Below are 17,087 nucleotides of genomic sequence, written 5' to 3' on the forward strand. Positions count from 1 at the left end.
GAAGCTTAGGAGGAGTAGCTTTAAGCTTCTGAGGGAAAGCTTTCTAAGCTTCTGTGGAGAAGCTTCCAAGCTTCTGGGGAATAGCTATCAAGCTTCTGAGTAGAAGCTTTCAAGCTTCTGAGTAGAAGCTTACAAGCTTCTGAGTAGAAGCTTCCTAGCTTCTGAGAAGCTTCCGTGGAGGCGCTTTTAAGCTTCCGTGGAGAAGCTTTCAAGGTTTCATGGAGAAGCTTTCAAGCCTCTGAGGAAAAGCTTCCAAGCTTCTGAGGAAAAGCATCACAGCTTCTGAACAAAAGCTTCCAAGAAGCTTTCGATCTTCTGAGGAGAAAATTTCGAGTCTCTTAATCTTCTGAAGAGAAACTTCCTTAAGCTTCTGAAGAGAAACTTCTCAAGCTTCTAAAGAAAAGCTTCTCAAGCTTCTAAAGAAAAGCTTCTCAAGCTTCTAAAGAGAAGTTTCTCAAGCTTCTGAAGAGAAGCTTCTCAAGTTCTTAAGATGAGCTTCTCGAGCTTCTGAAGATAAGCTTCTCAAGCTTCTGAAGAGAAGCTTCTCAAGCTTCTGAAGAGAAGCTTCTCAAGCTTCAGAAGAGAAGCTTCTCAAGCTTCTGAAGAGAAGCTTCTCAAGCTTCTGAAGTGAAGCTTCTCAAGCTTCTGAAGTGAAGCTTCTCAAGCTTCTGAAGAGAAGCTTCTCAAGCTTCTGAAGAGAAGCTTCTCAAGCTTCTGAAGAGAAGCTTCTCAAGCTTCTGAAGAGAAGCTATCAAGCTTCTGAGTAGAAGCTTCCAAGCTTCTGAGTAGAAGCTTCCGAGCTTCTAAGTAGAAGCTTCCAAGCTTCTAAGTAGAAGCTTCCAAGCTTCTAAGTAGAAGCTTCCAAGCTTCTAAGTAGAAAATTCCAAGCTTCTAAGTAGAAGCTTCCAAGCTTCTGAGTAGAAGCTTCCAAGCTTCTAAGGGTAAGCTTCCAAGCTTCTTAGGAAAAGCATCCAAGCTTCTGAGGAAAAGCTTCCAAGAAGAAGTTTTCCAGCTTCTGAGGAGAAGCTTTCGATCTTCTGAGAAGATTTCGAGCTTCTGAGGAGAAGCTTTTGAGCATCTGAGGAGAAGCTTTCGAGCTTCTGATGAGAAGCTTTCGAGCTTCTGAGGAGAAGCTTTCGAGCTTCTGAGGAGAAGCTTTCGAGTTTCTCAATCTTCCGAAGAGAAGCTTCTCAAGTTCTGAAGATGAGCTTCTCGAGCTTCTGAAGATAGACTTCTCGAGCTTCTGAAGAGAAGCTTCTCAAGCTTCTGAATAGAAGCTTCAAAAGCTTCTGAAGAGAAGTTTCCAAAGTTTCTGAAGAGGAGTTTCCTTAAGCTTGTGAAGAGAAGCTTCTCAAGCTTCTGAAGATAAGCTTTTTAAGCTTCTGAAGAGAGGCTTTTCAAGCTTCTGGAAAGAAGCTTCTAAAGCTTCTGAGAAGAAGCTTTTCAAGCTACTGAGAAGTAGCTTTTTAAGTTTCCGATGAGAAGCTTTTCGAGCTTCTGAGGAGATGCATTCTAAGCTTCTGTGTGCTTTTCAAGCTTCTGTGGAGAACTTTTTCAAGTCCAAGAAGCTTTGGAAAGGGTTGTTACTAGAAGGGCACCTTTCCAAACCTTCGAATCTTCCCAAGCTTATAGAAGATCCTCTGCAACTTTTTCAATTTCATGTCAATACTTACATCTTGTCCTTTAGTCGCTGATCAACGTCATAGATATCCGGTTCTACCTTAATACTATCTGTAATGGAAAACTAACATTAATATCAAACATCTTCAACAACCAATCCCAAAACCCACCGTCAGTCGTCTCATCACAGCAGTTTTTGTGCCGGGCTTGCTTGCAGGGTGGCGGCGCGGCCACTCCCGAGTCCGACTCGTCCGCATCCATCAGGCTGGCAACGGCCGACACAGAATTCTTCCCGCCGGAAACAACGGCAGCGGCCGCGGCAGCAACCCCTCCGGACGATGACGATGCTGAAGATGGGCCGGCAACGATGGGCGATGCCGCCGCGACCGGTGGTATTCGATGTGGCCGATTGGAAGCGGCGATACACTTGGCGGCAGCGGCCACAGCTTCCGCCGCAGTCACCGGATGATCCGGATCGGAACTGTCCTCCTCCTGGGGTTCATCCTCGCTGTTGCTCCCATCCACGGAGACGGAGTTCTCCGAACTGGAGGGCAGTTCGGCTTCTCGAGCGGCTGCAGCTGCGGCTGCCACTGCCGCTGCTTCCCGCAGTACATTATTCTTCGCCAGATCCATGAGGGTTAACCGGGAGCAGTCCCTTGCCCAGATGAGCTTCGTCAAAGCGGACGCAATGTAGATAGACTGCTCGGTGTGCTCTTTGGGATCCAGGCGGGATAGTAACGAGTACAGATGGGAAGCCGGTCGAGGAGCCAGATTCTTCACCAGCGAAGGAAGGATGTCGTAGATTGGTTTCGAGCAATGCTTCAGCTGAGCTGCCTGCCAAATGAGGGTAATGTGTTCTTCAGTGATTTGATTTTCGACGGCCAGGAAGTTCAGCACAATGTGGCTCTGCTTTATGACCTCCACGTGCAGATTCGGTCCAAACAGGTGGGAAATGATTTGATTTTCGGTAAGCCAATCGGCCAGCTTTTGACCGACGACTTCCACCTCCGCCACGGTTTCCGTTGTGCAAATTTCGTTAAACAGATTGATGTGGGCGTTGATTTGAGCCATTCCGGCCAATCGCATGGTCAACGTCGAACTGGTGAAGTATTTGAATGCCAATGCGAGGCCTTCCGTGTCGAATGTTATTTGCGAATCTAGCGGGTCTTTGATAGCGGTCCACATGAAATCCGCCATCGATTTGGTGGCCGGCGAGCGCAGATCCTGATCCGACAGCTTACACATGTACTGTAGAATTTTTACTCTTATCGGGATGAACAGCTGGATGATGGATCGGTAGTTGATCCAAAGTTTCAGATTGGAAATGGCAGCCGTGATGGCGTGGGCTATCGGAACCGGTAGATTCGCGTGTTCGAAACAGGCCATCATGGCGTCGAATCCACCGGAAGTACAGAAAAGGGAAACATTTCTAAGAAGAAATGCAGGAATTTCGTTATCGTGGAGATCGCAGAAGATACTCAGAGTCTGAGCTTCCTGCGGGGAGATTTCATCCATTCTGGCGTGAACTCCGTGCTTATAGGCGACATACAGAGGGAAGTTCAGCAGGAACGCTTTCGACGAGAGCAAGAGAAGTTTCTCTACATCTAGTAGCGTCCAGCAATCGTCTAACGTTGGCACAGAATCTGGCTGCAGTTTCCTCTCCTTCGGTTCTTCCTCCTGTTCCGGCTTTTCCCCTGCCTCGCTGTTCCGAGCGACATCTTCCTCCTTCCGTTTGGCGTCCTCTTCCGCTTCTTTCTCATCGTCCTTCCCGTTGTTGGAAGACGACGAGGATGCCGACGATGAGGAAGAAGTTGAAGATGATGACGATGAAGAGGCAGGCTGTTGGGCCGCTACTGCCGCTATCCTCTGTTCCTCCCGGTCCAGCAGCGATTTGATGTTCTTCAGCTGGTACACCGTGAAGTAGACGATGGCCTGCACTACCAGGTTGAAGCGCTCGAAGTTCTTCGGATCCCGGTAGCAGCACATGCACTGCCGCGCCGGCCAGCACTGGATGTAGCCGATGACCGTTTCGATCTCGCGCTTGGCGAGAAACACCGGATGTTCCGTTTCATTGTTGGCGAGACGGGATTCATCTGTGGGAGGGGTAGAAGAAGAAAGAGAACGTGTGTTAGTTAGGGTGATGTGCTAGTATCTATCGTATTAAGCCTTGAACATTGAAAACCTTTAATTTTTCCAATATTGCAGTGAATAATGCTGATACAAACCGATGTCAAACTATTCTTTCCCAAAACGGCTTTCGCATTATACAATAAAATTTTGATAAATCTTGATCGTTTATTGGAAATAGTTTTCGTATCTGTCGCAATCAGTTTTCAAATCCGTCTCACAACTTACGGCTCGCTGTGATATAGTGAGTGGTCAAAATACAACACACCAACGCTATTTTAAAATGTTTTACTAGAATATTTAAATCTAAGGGCATCTCCCTCCATTCCTTCAGCATGATCAAATATATTAATTTCCTTTAAAATTTATTGTTCGCAATCAAAATTCAGCTCAAACATATAAACACAATAATTCCTTTTGACCGAACAATCATGATATTTCAAGACTAACAATTGAAAAGGCCCCATCTCCAAAAAGTAAACAATGAGAAAACCGCAATCTTGGTTTGTACAACAATAAATCAAATTTATGTTATGAATTCACGCAGAGGAATAAATTTTAAAATCAATAATATTCTGTATTGAAATCAACAAAAAAAATTGTCATTTCCCGGCTAATAATATATTTTTTTGAATTCAACAACAAAACTTTGTTGTTTTAAAAAAATATATTTTTGTTTCTAGTATCAGCCGTGAACGCAAATCAAAAAATTATTTTTTTGAATTAATAATAAATGTATTTGATAATACAAAACCTTATGTTGAACCGAAAAATATCTGTGTTGCTTTTGAAATTTATATTTTTTGAATCAAAAAAAGTATTTTTAAAAACAAAAAAACTTATTTTTGTTTTTAAATATATAATTTTTGATCCATTTTTTTTTATTTTTTATTTAGGTTGTTATTTTCTATTTTATTTAAAATAATTACAAATAAAAATACAATTTTCGCTCCATTTTATTTTCATCTGGTTTACAAATAATGATTCAATAACCTTATTCGTTACATTGAAATTACTAAATCTGAAATATAATTTATCATTTACGCTGATGGTGTGTGTTTCGTAACAATCAATATTTGAGATCAATTTGGGTACTTGTGTTTTATAAACCTCATAAGATTGCAAATTCTCGTCAAATCTACAACACATGATGCTACTACAGACTAGTATTAAATTGTTGCTTTTGTCTTTCAGTATGCAATCCAGTTCAAAAATAATAATGATTTCGTCCGTTCAGCAAGAAATGGCGGCAGCATCAACTTTTCTATTTCCTTCCGTTCCAGGATTTGCAGAGTTTCGAGAGATTTTCTAGAGAAAAAAAATCGAACGATGGGTCAAACTTCGTATACTAGATAAACGAAGCAATTTCTTACCCAGAAAACGATTGATGATTTCCTCAGAGAGTCCGAAACTCAGCAATAAATCCACCAGCGCGTCACTATCTTCCTCAACTTCCAAAACGAGTACTTCTTCTGTTGAATTCATTTTGAGTTTTGTTTATAATCATATAAATGGCGTCTGACAAGCTGTACGTACAAACTAGCGTAAAAACACACGCACTCTCATATAATAAATATGTATGTGTGTCAATATTAGGGTTTTTTGAAATCAAAAAACATGTTTTTTGAAATCAAAACAGATTATGTCCACAATCAATAATATTTTTTTTTAATCTAAGCAACTTGTGTTCCCATCAGTTTGGTGTAAAAACAACAATTAAATTTATTGGGACAATAAAATTGCAAATATTAAATCAACAAAATAAATTGTAATTTTTAAAAAATATTTCAATAATTTTTATTTTTGAAACAAAAAGGTGTTTTTTCTCTGCGTGTTGAAGCATTGTATGTGATTTAATCGTCCAGAAAGTCGCTGAACAAATTGATTTGTAGCAATGAATAATCATTACTATCATTTTAGCCAAAAATCTTACTAAAAAAACGAATTGAAAGTAATGAGGCTTTTATTTTACCAAAAGCTATGCAGCCCTTTTGATTTGTGCCCAGGGTTGCCACATTTAAATCTGTATATTTTACTTCAATCATCTGTATTTGTGTATCCTATGAAGTGTTCTTCCAGGTACTTCCAAATCAGCGGAAGTACTTTTCCAGATGCTTCCGGAAAATAACTAGAGCTTGTTAGAGCTAAGTACAAATACGTTTATTCTATTTGACATTTACACTTCGAATGAAAAATTTTCTTCCCTGGTCGCAGACAGTGGTTACTGCGATCAATGTAGATTGCTTGGATTGAACATCTCCCCCCTTAAGTCATCCAGTAGGGTTCGAACCTAGCTGGCAACCGGATCTGTCGTCGTTCCCTTGCCAGAGGCGTACTTGGTACTGGTGCTGGATCCAACTGCGGCGGATTGCCTTCATCTTCTTCATCGCTGCCTTCGGTGTAGTACTGCGACTCGTCGGTTTCCTCCGCTTGAAGACTCAGGTCATTCTCGTTTTGAGGGATGGAAGGATCAGGATTCGTTGCTGTTGCTTGAACGGCTGCAGATGATACGTCTAGGCCAAAACCGTCGAAAAATACTGACAGTGGGCTTGGACCTTGGTTTGCGTCACGATCTGCGTCACGGAATCACCGGGAGCGAACTGCCTTGAAACTGCTCCGTGCTTTTTGTTGAATCGTTGGTTTTGACTCTCTGCCTTCGACTGAGCTGCTGCAGTGGAATAACTTGGTGGAAGTATCATGGACGAAATTGTGCGGATCGGCCGTCCAAACATCACCTCCGCTGGAGACTTTCCACCGAGGTCAGCCGTTGGTGTTGTGCGATACACTTGCAGAAACGTTTGCAATGCTTCCTCCAGTGTTTCTCCTCCCGACCGAATTTTTCGTAGGGTGCGCTTCAGGGTGTCCACGAACCGTTCTGCTAACCCGTTTGACTGTGGGTGGTATGGTGCAGTGCGGATGTGGTGAATACCTTGCTGCTCGCAGAACGACTGGAACTCGTGACTGGTAAACTGTGTTCCATTATCCGAGACGATAGTTTCTGGTATACCGAAAGTTGCGAAGCTGTTTGTGAGCAGCTTCATCGTTGTTTTGGTCGTTGTGGTTTTCGTTGCGTACACTTCAGGCCATTTGGTATACGGGTCGACTACCACCAGGTAAAACACGCCATCCACAGGTCCAGCGTAGTCGATGTGGATGCGTGACCACGGCTTGTCCGGCATGGGCCATGATTCGAGCGTTGTCTTGACCGGTGTTTTTCCAGCAGTACAGCAGGGGACGCAGTGCCGGACGAAATCCTCGATGTCGTTATCGATTCCCGGCCAGTAGACGAAACTTCGTGCAATAGATTTCATGCGAACTATGCCTGGATGTCCGCGATGGAATTGCTTCAGGATTTGCCGTCGGAATTTGCTCGGAACGACAACTCTGTCGTGGAACAAAATACACCCGTCGACATGGGTGAGGGAGTCCTGCCTGGTGAAGTAAGGACGAACGTCTGGGTTTGTGATTGACCGTGCTTCGTTTGGCCAACCCTCACGGATGAACTTGAGCACCGCTTGTAGTGCTTTATCTGCCTTCGTGGCAGATTGGATCGCTGCGAAAGAAATTGGTACTTGCTTGATAGTGTCACGAATAATGCTCACCATGTCTTCTTCTAGGGAAATCGCTGCGACGACGTAATCTTCCTCTGGCTGCTTAGAACGGTCGATCAATCTAGACAGCATGTCGGCGCAACCAAAGTCGTTTGTGGACACGTGCTGGATTTCAAAATCATAGTTGAGCAGCATCAACGCCCACCGTTGAAGACGATTTGCGGTATGCAATGGAATTCCCTTCTTTGAACCAAAGATTGATAGGAGCGGCGTGTGGTCCGTCTGGAGAGTGAACCGGCGTCCCAGGAGGTACTTGTGAAACTTCGTTACCCCGTAGATGAGCGCAAGTGCTTCCTTTTCCGGCTGTCCGTAGGCCTGCTCCGCCGGAGTGAGGGATCTTGACGCGTGCTGGATAGCCTTGAGAGACCCGTTGGGGAATTTGTGGAAGATGACTGCACCGATACCCGTACTGGATGCGTCCGCCGCAACGATGATTGGTAGCTTCGGGTCGTAATGAGTCAGCAACAAATCGGACTGCAGGACTTGCTTGAACTGCTCGAATGACCGCTGGCAATCGGAGTTCCACTGCCACTTCGAATCCTTCTTGAGAAGCTTGTCGAGGGGATGTCGAAGCTCGTGGATGTTGCGAACGAATCGGCCGTAAAAGTTAACGGCTCCCAGGAATGATCGCAATTCAGACACGTTGGTTGGTGCCGGAATGGAGGCGATGGCTTGGAGCTTCGCCGGATCGGGACGGATACCATTTTGATCGACGATGTGCCCTAAGTAGCCGATTTCGGTTTGGATGATTCCCAGCGATTGGAGACGTGTCAGCTCGGCGTCCACCAGCGAAATGGTGTTGAACGGAACCGGGCGCTTCGGACAGAAAACGGGTTTGGCGTTAGGTTTGAGAAAAAGCTTTACCTTAGTTTTGGTACAGTGTCCCAGCGAGTTGTCAAAAACCGCTGGATGGTTGGCTTGAAGCTGTGCTGTTACTTCGTCGAAGCACGGTCGAGTTTCGGCTGCAACTTGACTGCAGAGCGTGTCGAATGGAATCGACCACAGGTTGAACGCGTCGATCCAATCAATCCCCAACACGTTGAGGTCCGGTGATGAGGTGACGAAACATTTGCCACGCTTGACCATACCGTTGAGTTTGACTTCACAATGGAATTCGCCGATAAAGGAGGTTCTCTTCGGATGGGCAGATAGTAAGTAAGCTTTGAGTTAAACTAAAATTGCTTTATTTAACTATTGTTTAAGAAACATGTCTTGTCTGCTTGAAGGCTTGTTGTGGAATGACTGAAGTGTCTGACACGATCGGATGCCTCATCATTTCATGGCCACCTACGGTTTGGCCGATCGCTCACGGCCTCCTATTTCTTCACCCCCTCTCGATCGTGGAGTCCGATAGTTCGACATAGTTTCTGGAAACGCCCGACATCCAACGACTTAGTGAAAATATCAGCGAGTTGGTTCTCAGTCCCGATTGGCTCCACCTTGACGTTACCGGCTGCTACATGGTCCCTTATAAAATGGTGCTTGATATCGATGTGCTTCGCACGCTTGCTCTCCAAGTTCTTGGCCATTCCTATGCACCCACGATTGTCTTCATAAATTGTCACCGGTGTTGTGCCTCGAATGCCAAGGTCGTCAAGCAGTCCAGCCAGCCATATAGCTTCTGTCACGCCAGAACCTAGTGCCACATACTCGGCCTCACTGGATGATGTCGCTACCGTCGTCTGCTTCTTACTTGACCAACAAACAGCGTTCCCGAATATCTGAAATAGAAAACCACTCACCGATTTTCTGTCCTGTTGATCAGTTGCCCAATCAGCATCGGCATATCCAACCAAGGTTTCCATTTGTTCATTGCGTGAGAACTTCAGGGACGTCTGCATGGTGCCCTTCAGGAACCGCACCACCCTCTTCAAAGCTGTCCAGTGTGAAGCATCAGGTCGCTGCTGAAAACGTCCAAGGTATCCTACTGGGAAGCATATGTCCGGTCGAGTAGCCATCATAATGTACATTAAACTCCCCAGTAATTCTCGATATGGTGCTTCTGTTAATTCTGACGTAGCTTGGAATAGCTGCAGGCCCTTTTCCATCGGTGTCTTAGTCGTATTACAGTCTTCCATAGAAAAGTTTCTCAGAATCTTCTTGATACTGGCCTCTTGTGACAGCTCCATTCGTCCTTGCTTCCTATCATAAGAAATCTTCATTCCGAGGAAATGCTTCGCTTCGCCGCAGTCAGTCATTTTGAAATGCTGGGATAACTTTTTCTTCACGTCCTCAATGGTATTTAGCTTCGCTCCAACGATCAGCAGGTCGTCGACATACAGGATCACGTAAATTACGTCACTCCCCCTCTCGTCGATCCGGGTGTACACACAATAGTCGTGTTGCGACCTCTTGAAACCGAGCTTCAACAAAACTTCATTAAGTTTCTCGTTCCAGCATCGCGGGCTCTGCTTTAACCCATACAATGATTTCCGGAGCTGGCACACCGTACCAGTTGCTGCTTGCACCCCATCAGGGACCGCCATGAAAATATTCTCTTTCAGTTCCCGGGCAGGAAAGCCGTTTTCACATCCATTTGATGAATGTAGTACCCCTTCTGCAAAGCAACTGCCAGAACCACTCGGATTGTCGTCAGCTTGGCCACTGGCGCATAGGTTTCGTGATAATCTATTCCCGGCTTCTGGAGAAATCCCTTAACGACCAGTCTCGCTTTATGACGAACAACGTTTCCATCCGAATCCTCCTTCACGCAGAACACCCATTTGGATTGCAGGAGCTTCACTCCGACCGGACACGGGACATACTTCCATACGTTGTTGGCCTCCATGGATTGTAGCTCATCGCTAATCGCTTCCAACCAGGCGTCACGATCCTCACGATGCTCGATTTCCTTGTACGTGGATGGTGGATCTGAAGATGCGTAAATCACAGAAGCAGTGGATGCTCTAAAACCAGTGAAAAAATCTAATAGCTTACCTGGGAGCTTGCGCTCCCGTTCGCTGCGCCTCGTGGTTGACTCTAAACAGTCTTCACGTCTTTCTTGCGAAGGGAGCGCCCCAGGATTTGATGTATCGGACATTTGTTCATCCGAATCAGCTTCTCCATATTCGCTGTTTGAATCGTTTGCCTCTTCAACCTCAACTTCATCTGCTCTAGTGGTATCCAAGGGCTCCCCCTCTGGCTCATAGAACGTACGAATCACCAGCGGCTGTTTTGCTTCAGCATCGTTGCAGGCAAGCGGAAAACTGTCTTCATCAAATTTGACATCTCTTGCAATAATGACCTTTCTTGACGGCCTGTCCCACAAGCGATAACCATTTGGCGCATAGCCAATCATAATTGCTTCACGGCTCTTTGGATCTAGTTTCTTCCTCAGCTGGTTCGGGACCCACATCATGGCCTTGCAACCGAAAATTCGAAGCTTGCTCAGGTCCGGCTTTGTTTTCGTCCACATTTCCACAGGGGTAACTTTTCCATCGAGCGCCGTCGTGGGACTCCGATTCAGGATGTATGTTGCCGCCATGGCCGCTTCTGACCACATCCGCTTGGGCATCTGGGAATCAATTAACATTGACCTTATCTTCTCAACTAGGGTTCGATTAAAGCGTTCAGCAACTCCGTTTTGCTGCGGAGAGTACGCCACTGTTGGCTGAACTTGGATGCCTCTCTTCTGATAGTATCGCTTCTGCTCATTCGAAAAATATTCGCGACCTTGATCCACCGTAAGCTTGCTGATCTTCGTTTCCCAGTGGGCGGTAACCAAAGCTTCATACTGCTTGAAGCAACTGAAGACTTCACTCTTGCGCTTGATAGGATAAATCATTGCAAAATGGGTCCAATCATCGATGAAGGAAACGAAAAATCTTGATCCATCCCAGGCCGGGGGATCTATCGGCCCACACACGTCTGAGTGAATTCGCTCCAACGGACGAGTGGCTCTTTCACGAACTCCGTCAAACGGCTCACGGCATTGCTTGCCCATCACACACGTATCACAGAACCCTATGCGGTCCACCTTGTTCGTAAAACCGGTCGCCATTTCATGCTTCGCGATGGTTTCCATGGCCTGTTGACTAGCATGTCCCAATCGACGATGCCACAATCGACTTGCCTCCGCCGTGGTGATGTTAGCTTGACCGACGTACCCGACTTCCAGCTCTAGCTGATACAGGTTACCTCTCAAGTATGCCACGCCAATGACTTCACCGTTACGCTTGAATTCCGCACGCTCGATACCTCCTCGACCAGTAAACAGGACATCGATTCCGGCTTGAGAAAGCTTCTTCACAGAAAGTAAATTTTCCCGCAAATCCGGAATGAATATAACGTTCTTCATACGGAATTCCACGTTCTTGTTTGAAAATCCTATCAGCTCTCCAGTAAACTTACCAACCAAGGACACGCCTTCCTTCGCAACTTCTACGACAAACGGTTCCTTCAACTTCCGTGACGACCTCAGAAAGCTTGCATCATGCACAAGGTGGTCACTGCACCCTGAGTCCACACAGAACAGGATTTTACCGCCACTGGACGTCTTCGATTCATCAGATCTTCCCATAAAAGCGACTGCCTTCCCATTACCGACCGCATACCGAGCGTTTCCATCGGACTTCTTCCAGGGACAGTCCTTCTTCATATGGCCGGTCTTCTTACACCGGTGGCATCTTCCAGTGAATTCACGGACAACCTTCTTTCTTTCATTCTTCTTTCCTCCGACGAATGCTGCACCCTTGTCATCAGTTGCATAATCTTGACGATCAATTCGCTTCGACTCTTCAGCGAGCAGCCGCTGCTTCACTGTTTCCAGGGTCAAATTCGCCTCGTCCAGATTTTCAAGTGCGGTCACCAACGGGTCGAAGCTATCCGGTAGGGTCAAGAATAATTGTGACACCAAGTCACTCTCCTCCAGCTTGGCACCTGCAGACTTCAGTTGGCGAACAAGATCATCGAAGGCCACGAAATGATTCCTCATAGAAGATCCCTCCGTCATACGTAATCTTGCCAGCTGCTTCCTCAAAAGGGTTTGGCTGGTCACGGATCGCTTCGCAAATGTCTCCTCAAGGGCCTTCCACATGGACCAAGCGGTATCCTTTTCACGGACTACTTCCAGACATTCATCCGACAGGAAGCCGACGAGCAGCGATTTTGCCTTTCTGTCCAGCTGATCCCACTTCGGTCTTGTCGCATGGTCTGCAGCTGGAGCTTCCGCCTTCAACACTGAAGATACTTCCGCCGCATCCAGGTAAAGCTTGACTCGGAACTTCCAATTTTCATAATTTGGACCAGTCAGCTGCGGGATACCGGAACCTTCTTTCATTGAGGGGCCCATAACCTAAAGGAGGTTCTCTTCGGATGGGCAGATAGTAAGTAAGCTTTGAGTTAAACTAAAATTGCTTTATTTAACTATTGTTTAAGAAACATGTCTTGTCTGCTTGAAGGCTTGTTGTGGAATGACTGAAGTGTCTGACACGATCGGATGCCTCATCATTTCATGGCCACCTACGGTTTGGCCGATCGCTCACGGCCTCCTATTTCTTCAGCCGATGAGGGCGAGCGGTCCACCGGATGCGTTGGATGCTTCGATCGATGACGGATCCAGCTTCGGTCGTCCCAGTTGTTGCCATGTTGTCTTGGAAACCACGGTAATATCGCTTGCGGAATCCAATTGCAGCGAAATAGCGACGTCGTTGATGGTGATGGTCACGTACTTACGCTTTGGAGTGCTGTTTGCGATGTGCTTCACGAAGATTCCTTTGGCTTGAGATCTGGAACCGGTCTTGATCTTCTTCTTTCCGGGTTGAGTTGAAGAGTCGCTTGAAGACTTTTTGATGCAGGTACAGTAGCCTTCCTTGTGGCCGGTGCGGTTACATACCTTGCAGAGATGGTCGGCGAATGGACAGTCGCGGACATAGTGCATTTGTCCGCACTGCCAGCAGGGAGTTCGTGGGACGGACTTGCTTTCCGGTTTCGATGGACGCTGATGATGGCCGGTTTTCTTCTCGGAGACGCTGCGGACCGAGTTTTTCGAACTTGATTGATGTTCGATCATCGTGGTATCCGACTTGAGGTTGACGATTCGCTGGAATTCGTCGATCAGCGTTTGGAGTGTTACCGGCGCTTGTGCCGTCTCACCTTCGATGCGGGAAAGAAGCCTTGCTCGAATGTCTGCGTAGCGTGGAGCCTTGAGACCGCAGACGAACATCAAGCACTTGAACTGGTCGATCTTCAAGTCTTGAAACTCGAACTCTTCACACGCCCTGTTGATTTTGCCACCGTAGCTGATGATGTCTTCCGACTCGGATTTCACCAGCTGCAAGCACTGGTAGCGCTTGTGGAAAACGGAGGTCTGCCTGCCGAAGATTTTCTTGAGCGTCTTGATGGTATCGGCAAACGTGACGTCCTTCGGTAGCGTCGGAAGGATATAGTTGACGTAGCGACAATGCGAGGACGTGTCCAACTTCCGGAGAAGGAGCCGAACTTTGGCTGCGTCGTCCAGGCTTCGTGCGTCGCTCTCGAACAGATCCGAGTAACGGGCAAACCATTTGTCGAAAGTGGTGCCGTTCTCCGGATCGAAACAGAACTCACTGATATTGGTCGACAGGGACTCCAATACTTGCTCTGGGTTGGTTGCTTGAGGAACGGCCAACCGTTGGAGTAGCTGGGTCATCTGCACAATCGCCGCTTGGAGTTCTTCGTTCGTCGCCATCCTTCCTCGGGTTCAATTCTGGAGCTCTTGACAATCCAGAATAATCCTCGTCGCCAGCTGAAGTGTTCTTCCAGGTACTTCCAAATCAGCGGAAGTACTTTTCCAGATGCTTCCGGAAAATAACTAGAGCTTGTTAGAGCTAAGTACAAATACGTTTATTCTATTTGACATTTACACTTCGAATGAAAAATTTTCTTCCCTGGTCGCAGACAGTGGTTACTGCGATCAATGTAGATTGCTTGGATTGAACATCCTAGAACAAAATATGTGTATATTAGATCTGTATGCATCAAAATTGAGAAAGAAGTTAACATTATGCAAGAAATTCATCAAAATACCAACCATTTGTAACTACATTGCGGAATCGACAAATCAAAGATAAAATTTTAAGGTTTTCAAAAATACAAATTTTCATTTTTCTCAAAAATCTGTATAAATCTATGCAATTTTGGCCAAATTCTGTATACAGAATCTGTATATCTGTATATTTCCACAAAATCTGTAATCTGTATATACAGATTCTTGGTCACAAAATATTCGAGAAAATTTGTAAAATACAGATAAATCTGTATATGTGGCAACCCTGTTTGTGCCCATAGACGCCGGCCGACGCTGATGAGGCCAGTGAGTTGACGCCTTTGTTAGAGTAAAACATGTGTTGAGGCCTTCTAGTTGGGGCTTATTTTCTCACCATACTCAGATGTGAAGTGTAGAAGAGTGTTAAGTGGTAAAGTAAGGTACATGGAATGTCTGCAGCAAGAAAAGATTCATGCGGTCAATTAAATATGTGATTTATTCAATCATCGTCATCCATGAACATTATGTATGTTCTATGCGACTGTGTCGTCGAGAAATTGTATGGAAATATTAGTTCAATTAAATCAGAGCGTTAATGATTAATCATAAATTAATCATGATTAATGATTAATGATTATGATTAATCAAATTAGCAAATCATTAATCACAAAAAATCAAGAGTTAATCATTAATCACTAATCATAATCATTGCAATATTATGTTTTAATCATTAATCATAATCATAAAGATCGCGAATTTTATTCAGTAATCATAATCTTAATCATTAATAAAACATTTAATCAATCATCAATCAATCATTTAACAAAATTCGACAAATTTTACAAGATTGCCTTCTAATGTATACATAAATTTTGCATTTCTAATATCTTGTCACACAAGAGCAATGATAGCTCATGCCCAAGGAAGTTCCAAATTCAACCTGGAAGTTCCAAATTCCAATTGGCTTTGTTTTATATCTGCGGACGTTACCATAATACTAAAAAAGATCCTTAAATATATCCTTCATGTAAGACGGTGCATTTTCTCAGTTGTATTTGATTCGAATCCAAAGATCCGGTTGGACGCTTGTGAGTGGCACCATTCTACATGAAGGATTGTTGCTTATAGGCGCAGATCACCAAATTTCGACTAAGCACCAGTTTTCTAGCCGTTCATAAGATGTTTGTATACTCTGTATGAAAATCCAAAAATTTTCACAAAATTTTCAAGATCGAAATTAGTCCTTTTCCACTAGTAGGTGGTATTTCTGTCCGTTTTTACTGAAATCTAGAATCAGATCAAGGAAGGGCAAAAATCCTTCAAAACATTGTTTGAAACAATATATTTCCAGTTTCTCATAAAGAGGAAATTCCAACCAAATGTTCAAACTGATTTTACTAAACATTTCTCCACAGACAAACAGACGTAACACTTAGAACAAATCCTGATCAAAATCATAGTCACGATGACATGTACGCCCAATGCTAAAATCGGTGTGTTTGGCCGATGGACCAACAGATGGCGGTAGTGTGTAAACGTCAAACGCGAACAAAATCGATGCGAGCGCTGCGGGTGGTGGATTGGCCACCTACCATATATTTGAATCGGCCGTTAAAAAGGTGGTCGATGGACATCGGTGAGAGTGTGACGTCTGTTTGTCTGTGATTTCTCCAAGAATGGGATCGTTTAGTGATGGAATATTTGCAGTATTTTGTAGCTTGTTCGGAAGATTTCATTTTTTTCTAAGTATATAACAATTTTATTGCACTCAAATATCTTGAGGCCCAAGTAAAAATGGAGCAAATGTCAAAAGTGAAAAAGTAATTTTCGCTGTTAGAATCGACAAATCTAAAATAAAAACACAGCTGTTTTATTTCCAAAATAAAAAGGCTGTGTGTTTTTATTTTTTCCGATTTGTTGATTTCAAGGGCGAAAACTGCGTTTTCATTTTTGACATATACTTTATTTGCACCTTAAGATTAATATTGTAAATTATTAAATCGCCTCAAAGTTAAATTTTGGGGTTGATTTGAAAGAGATTTTTATACGTGTTATTGAAATAGTTCCAGGGCACGGACAATTATGAAACTTTGGGTTCTCGTTCAAACTTTTACGTAGATTCAGAAAGTATAAACAAAATCTGATATCTTATACTTCAATAATTCTCTTGAGAATGTAATCAATGGCTTCGTTTGCAAAATTCATGAAGTTTAAGATGGAAAACTAGGTTTCAGAACTATCAATATAATGCTTCACTTTCACTTCGGAGGAATTATTGGAGTATGAACACAGAGAACAGACGTTCATCTTTTCTCGTCAGCGTGTGTAAAGCATTGTACTAGTCATTTCAAAGTATGTTATTATGCTCCTGTTACGCAACGCTGTCGTCAGATTGAGAACGCTACAAGTTTGCCACTTTTTACACTTTGGCGCTAGTGTCGATATCAAAAATTGCCACTTGTCGCTAGCGTTGCTTTGTGTTCTAATGCATTTTAATGTTCACTAATGACATCCTGTTGTCGAAACGAGTTTGCATGTCGGGCTGTCTGCCTTGGCGGCGCTGAAAGTTGATTGGAACCTTTACACATGGTTTAGATGGAATTTTGTTCTTGCCTCCATGTCTGTTCTCTGTGGTATGAATAAACAACTAATTGAATTTTAACACTTCACTTAACAAAAAAAAATACTAAAAATCACTAGAAAGGCGAGCAAAACCATTTAACTTATTATAATAATGTAATAATCACAAGATAAACAGCATATTA

The 17,087-nt window shown here is 44.3% G+C and overlaps 1 protein-coding gene across 1 annotated transcript in view; it reads right to left on the bottom strand.

Moving 5' to 3' along the window:
• Positions 1–17,087, bottom strand: part of LOC5575651 (ubiquitin carboxyl-terminal hydrolase 34) — a 63,401-nt gene that overhangs the window by 34,347 nt on the left and 11,967 nt on the right. Inside the window, exons 2-3 of the mRNA XM_021838070.1 lie at positions 1,791–3,713; positions 1,674–1,731 (exon numbers count right to left, since the gene is read on the bottom strand). Of these exons, the coding sequence (XP_021693762.1) occupies positions 1,674–1,731; positions 1,791–3,713 (1,981 nt within the window). The remainder of the gene's footprint in view (positions 1–1,673; positions 1,732–1,790; positions 3,714–17,087) is intronic.

Source organism: Aedes aegypti, chromosome 1 (assembly GCF_002204515.2).
Source record: "Aedes aegypti strain LVP_AGWG chromosome 1, AaegL5.0 Primary Assembly, whole genome shotgun sequence".
Taxonomy (NCBI): domain Eukaryota; kingdom Metazoa; phylum Arthropoda; class Insecta; order Diptera; family Culicidae; genus Aedes; species Aedes aegypti.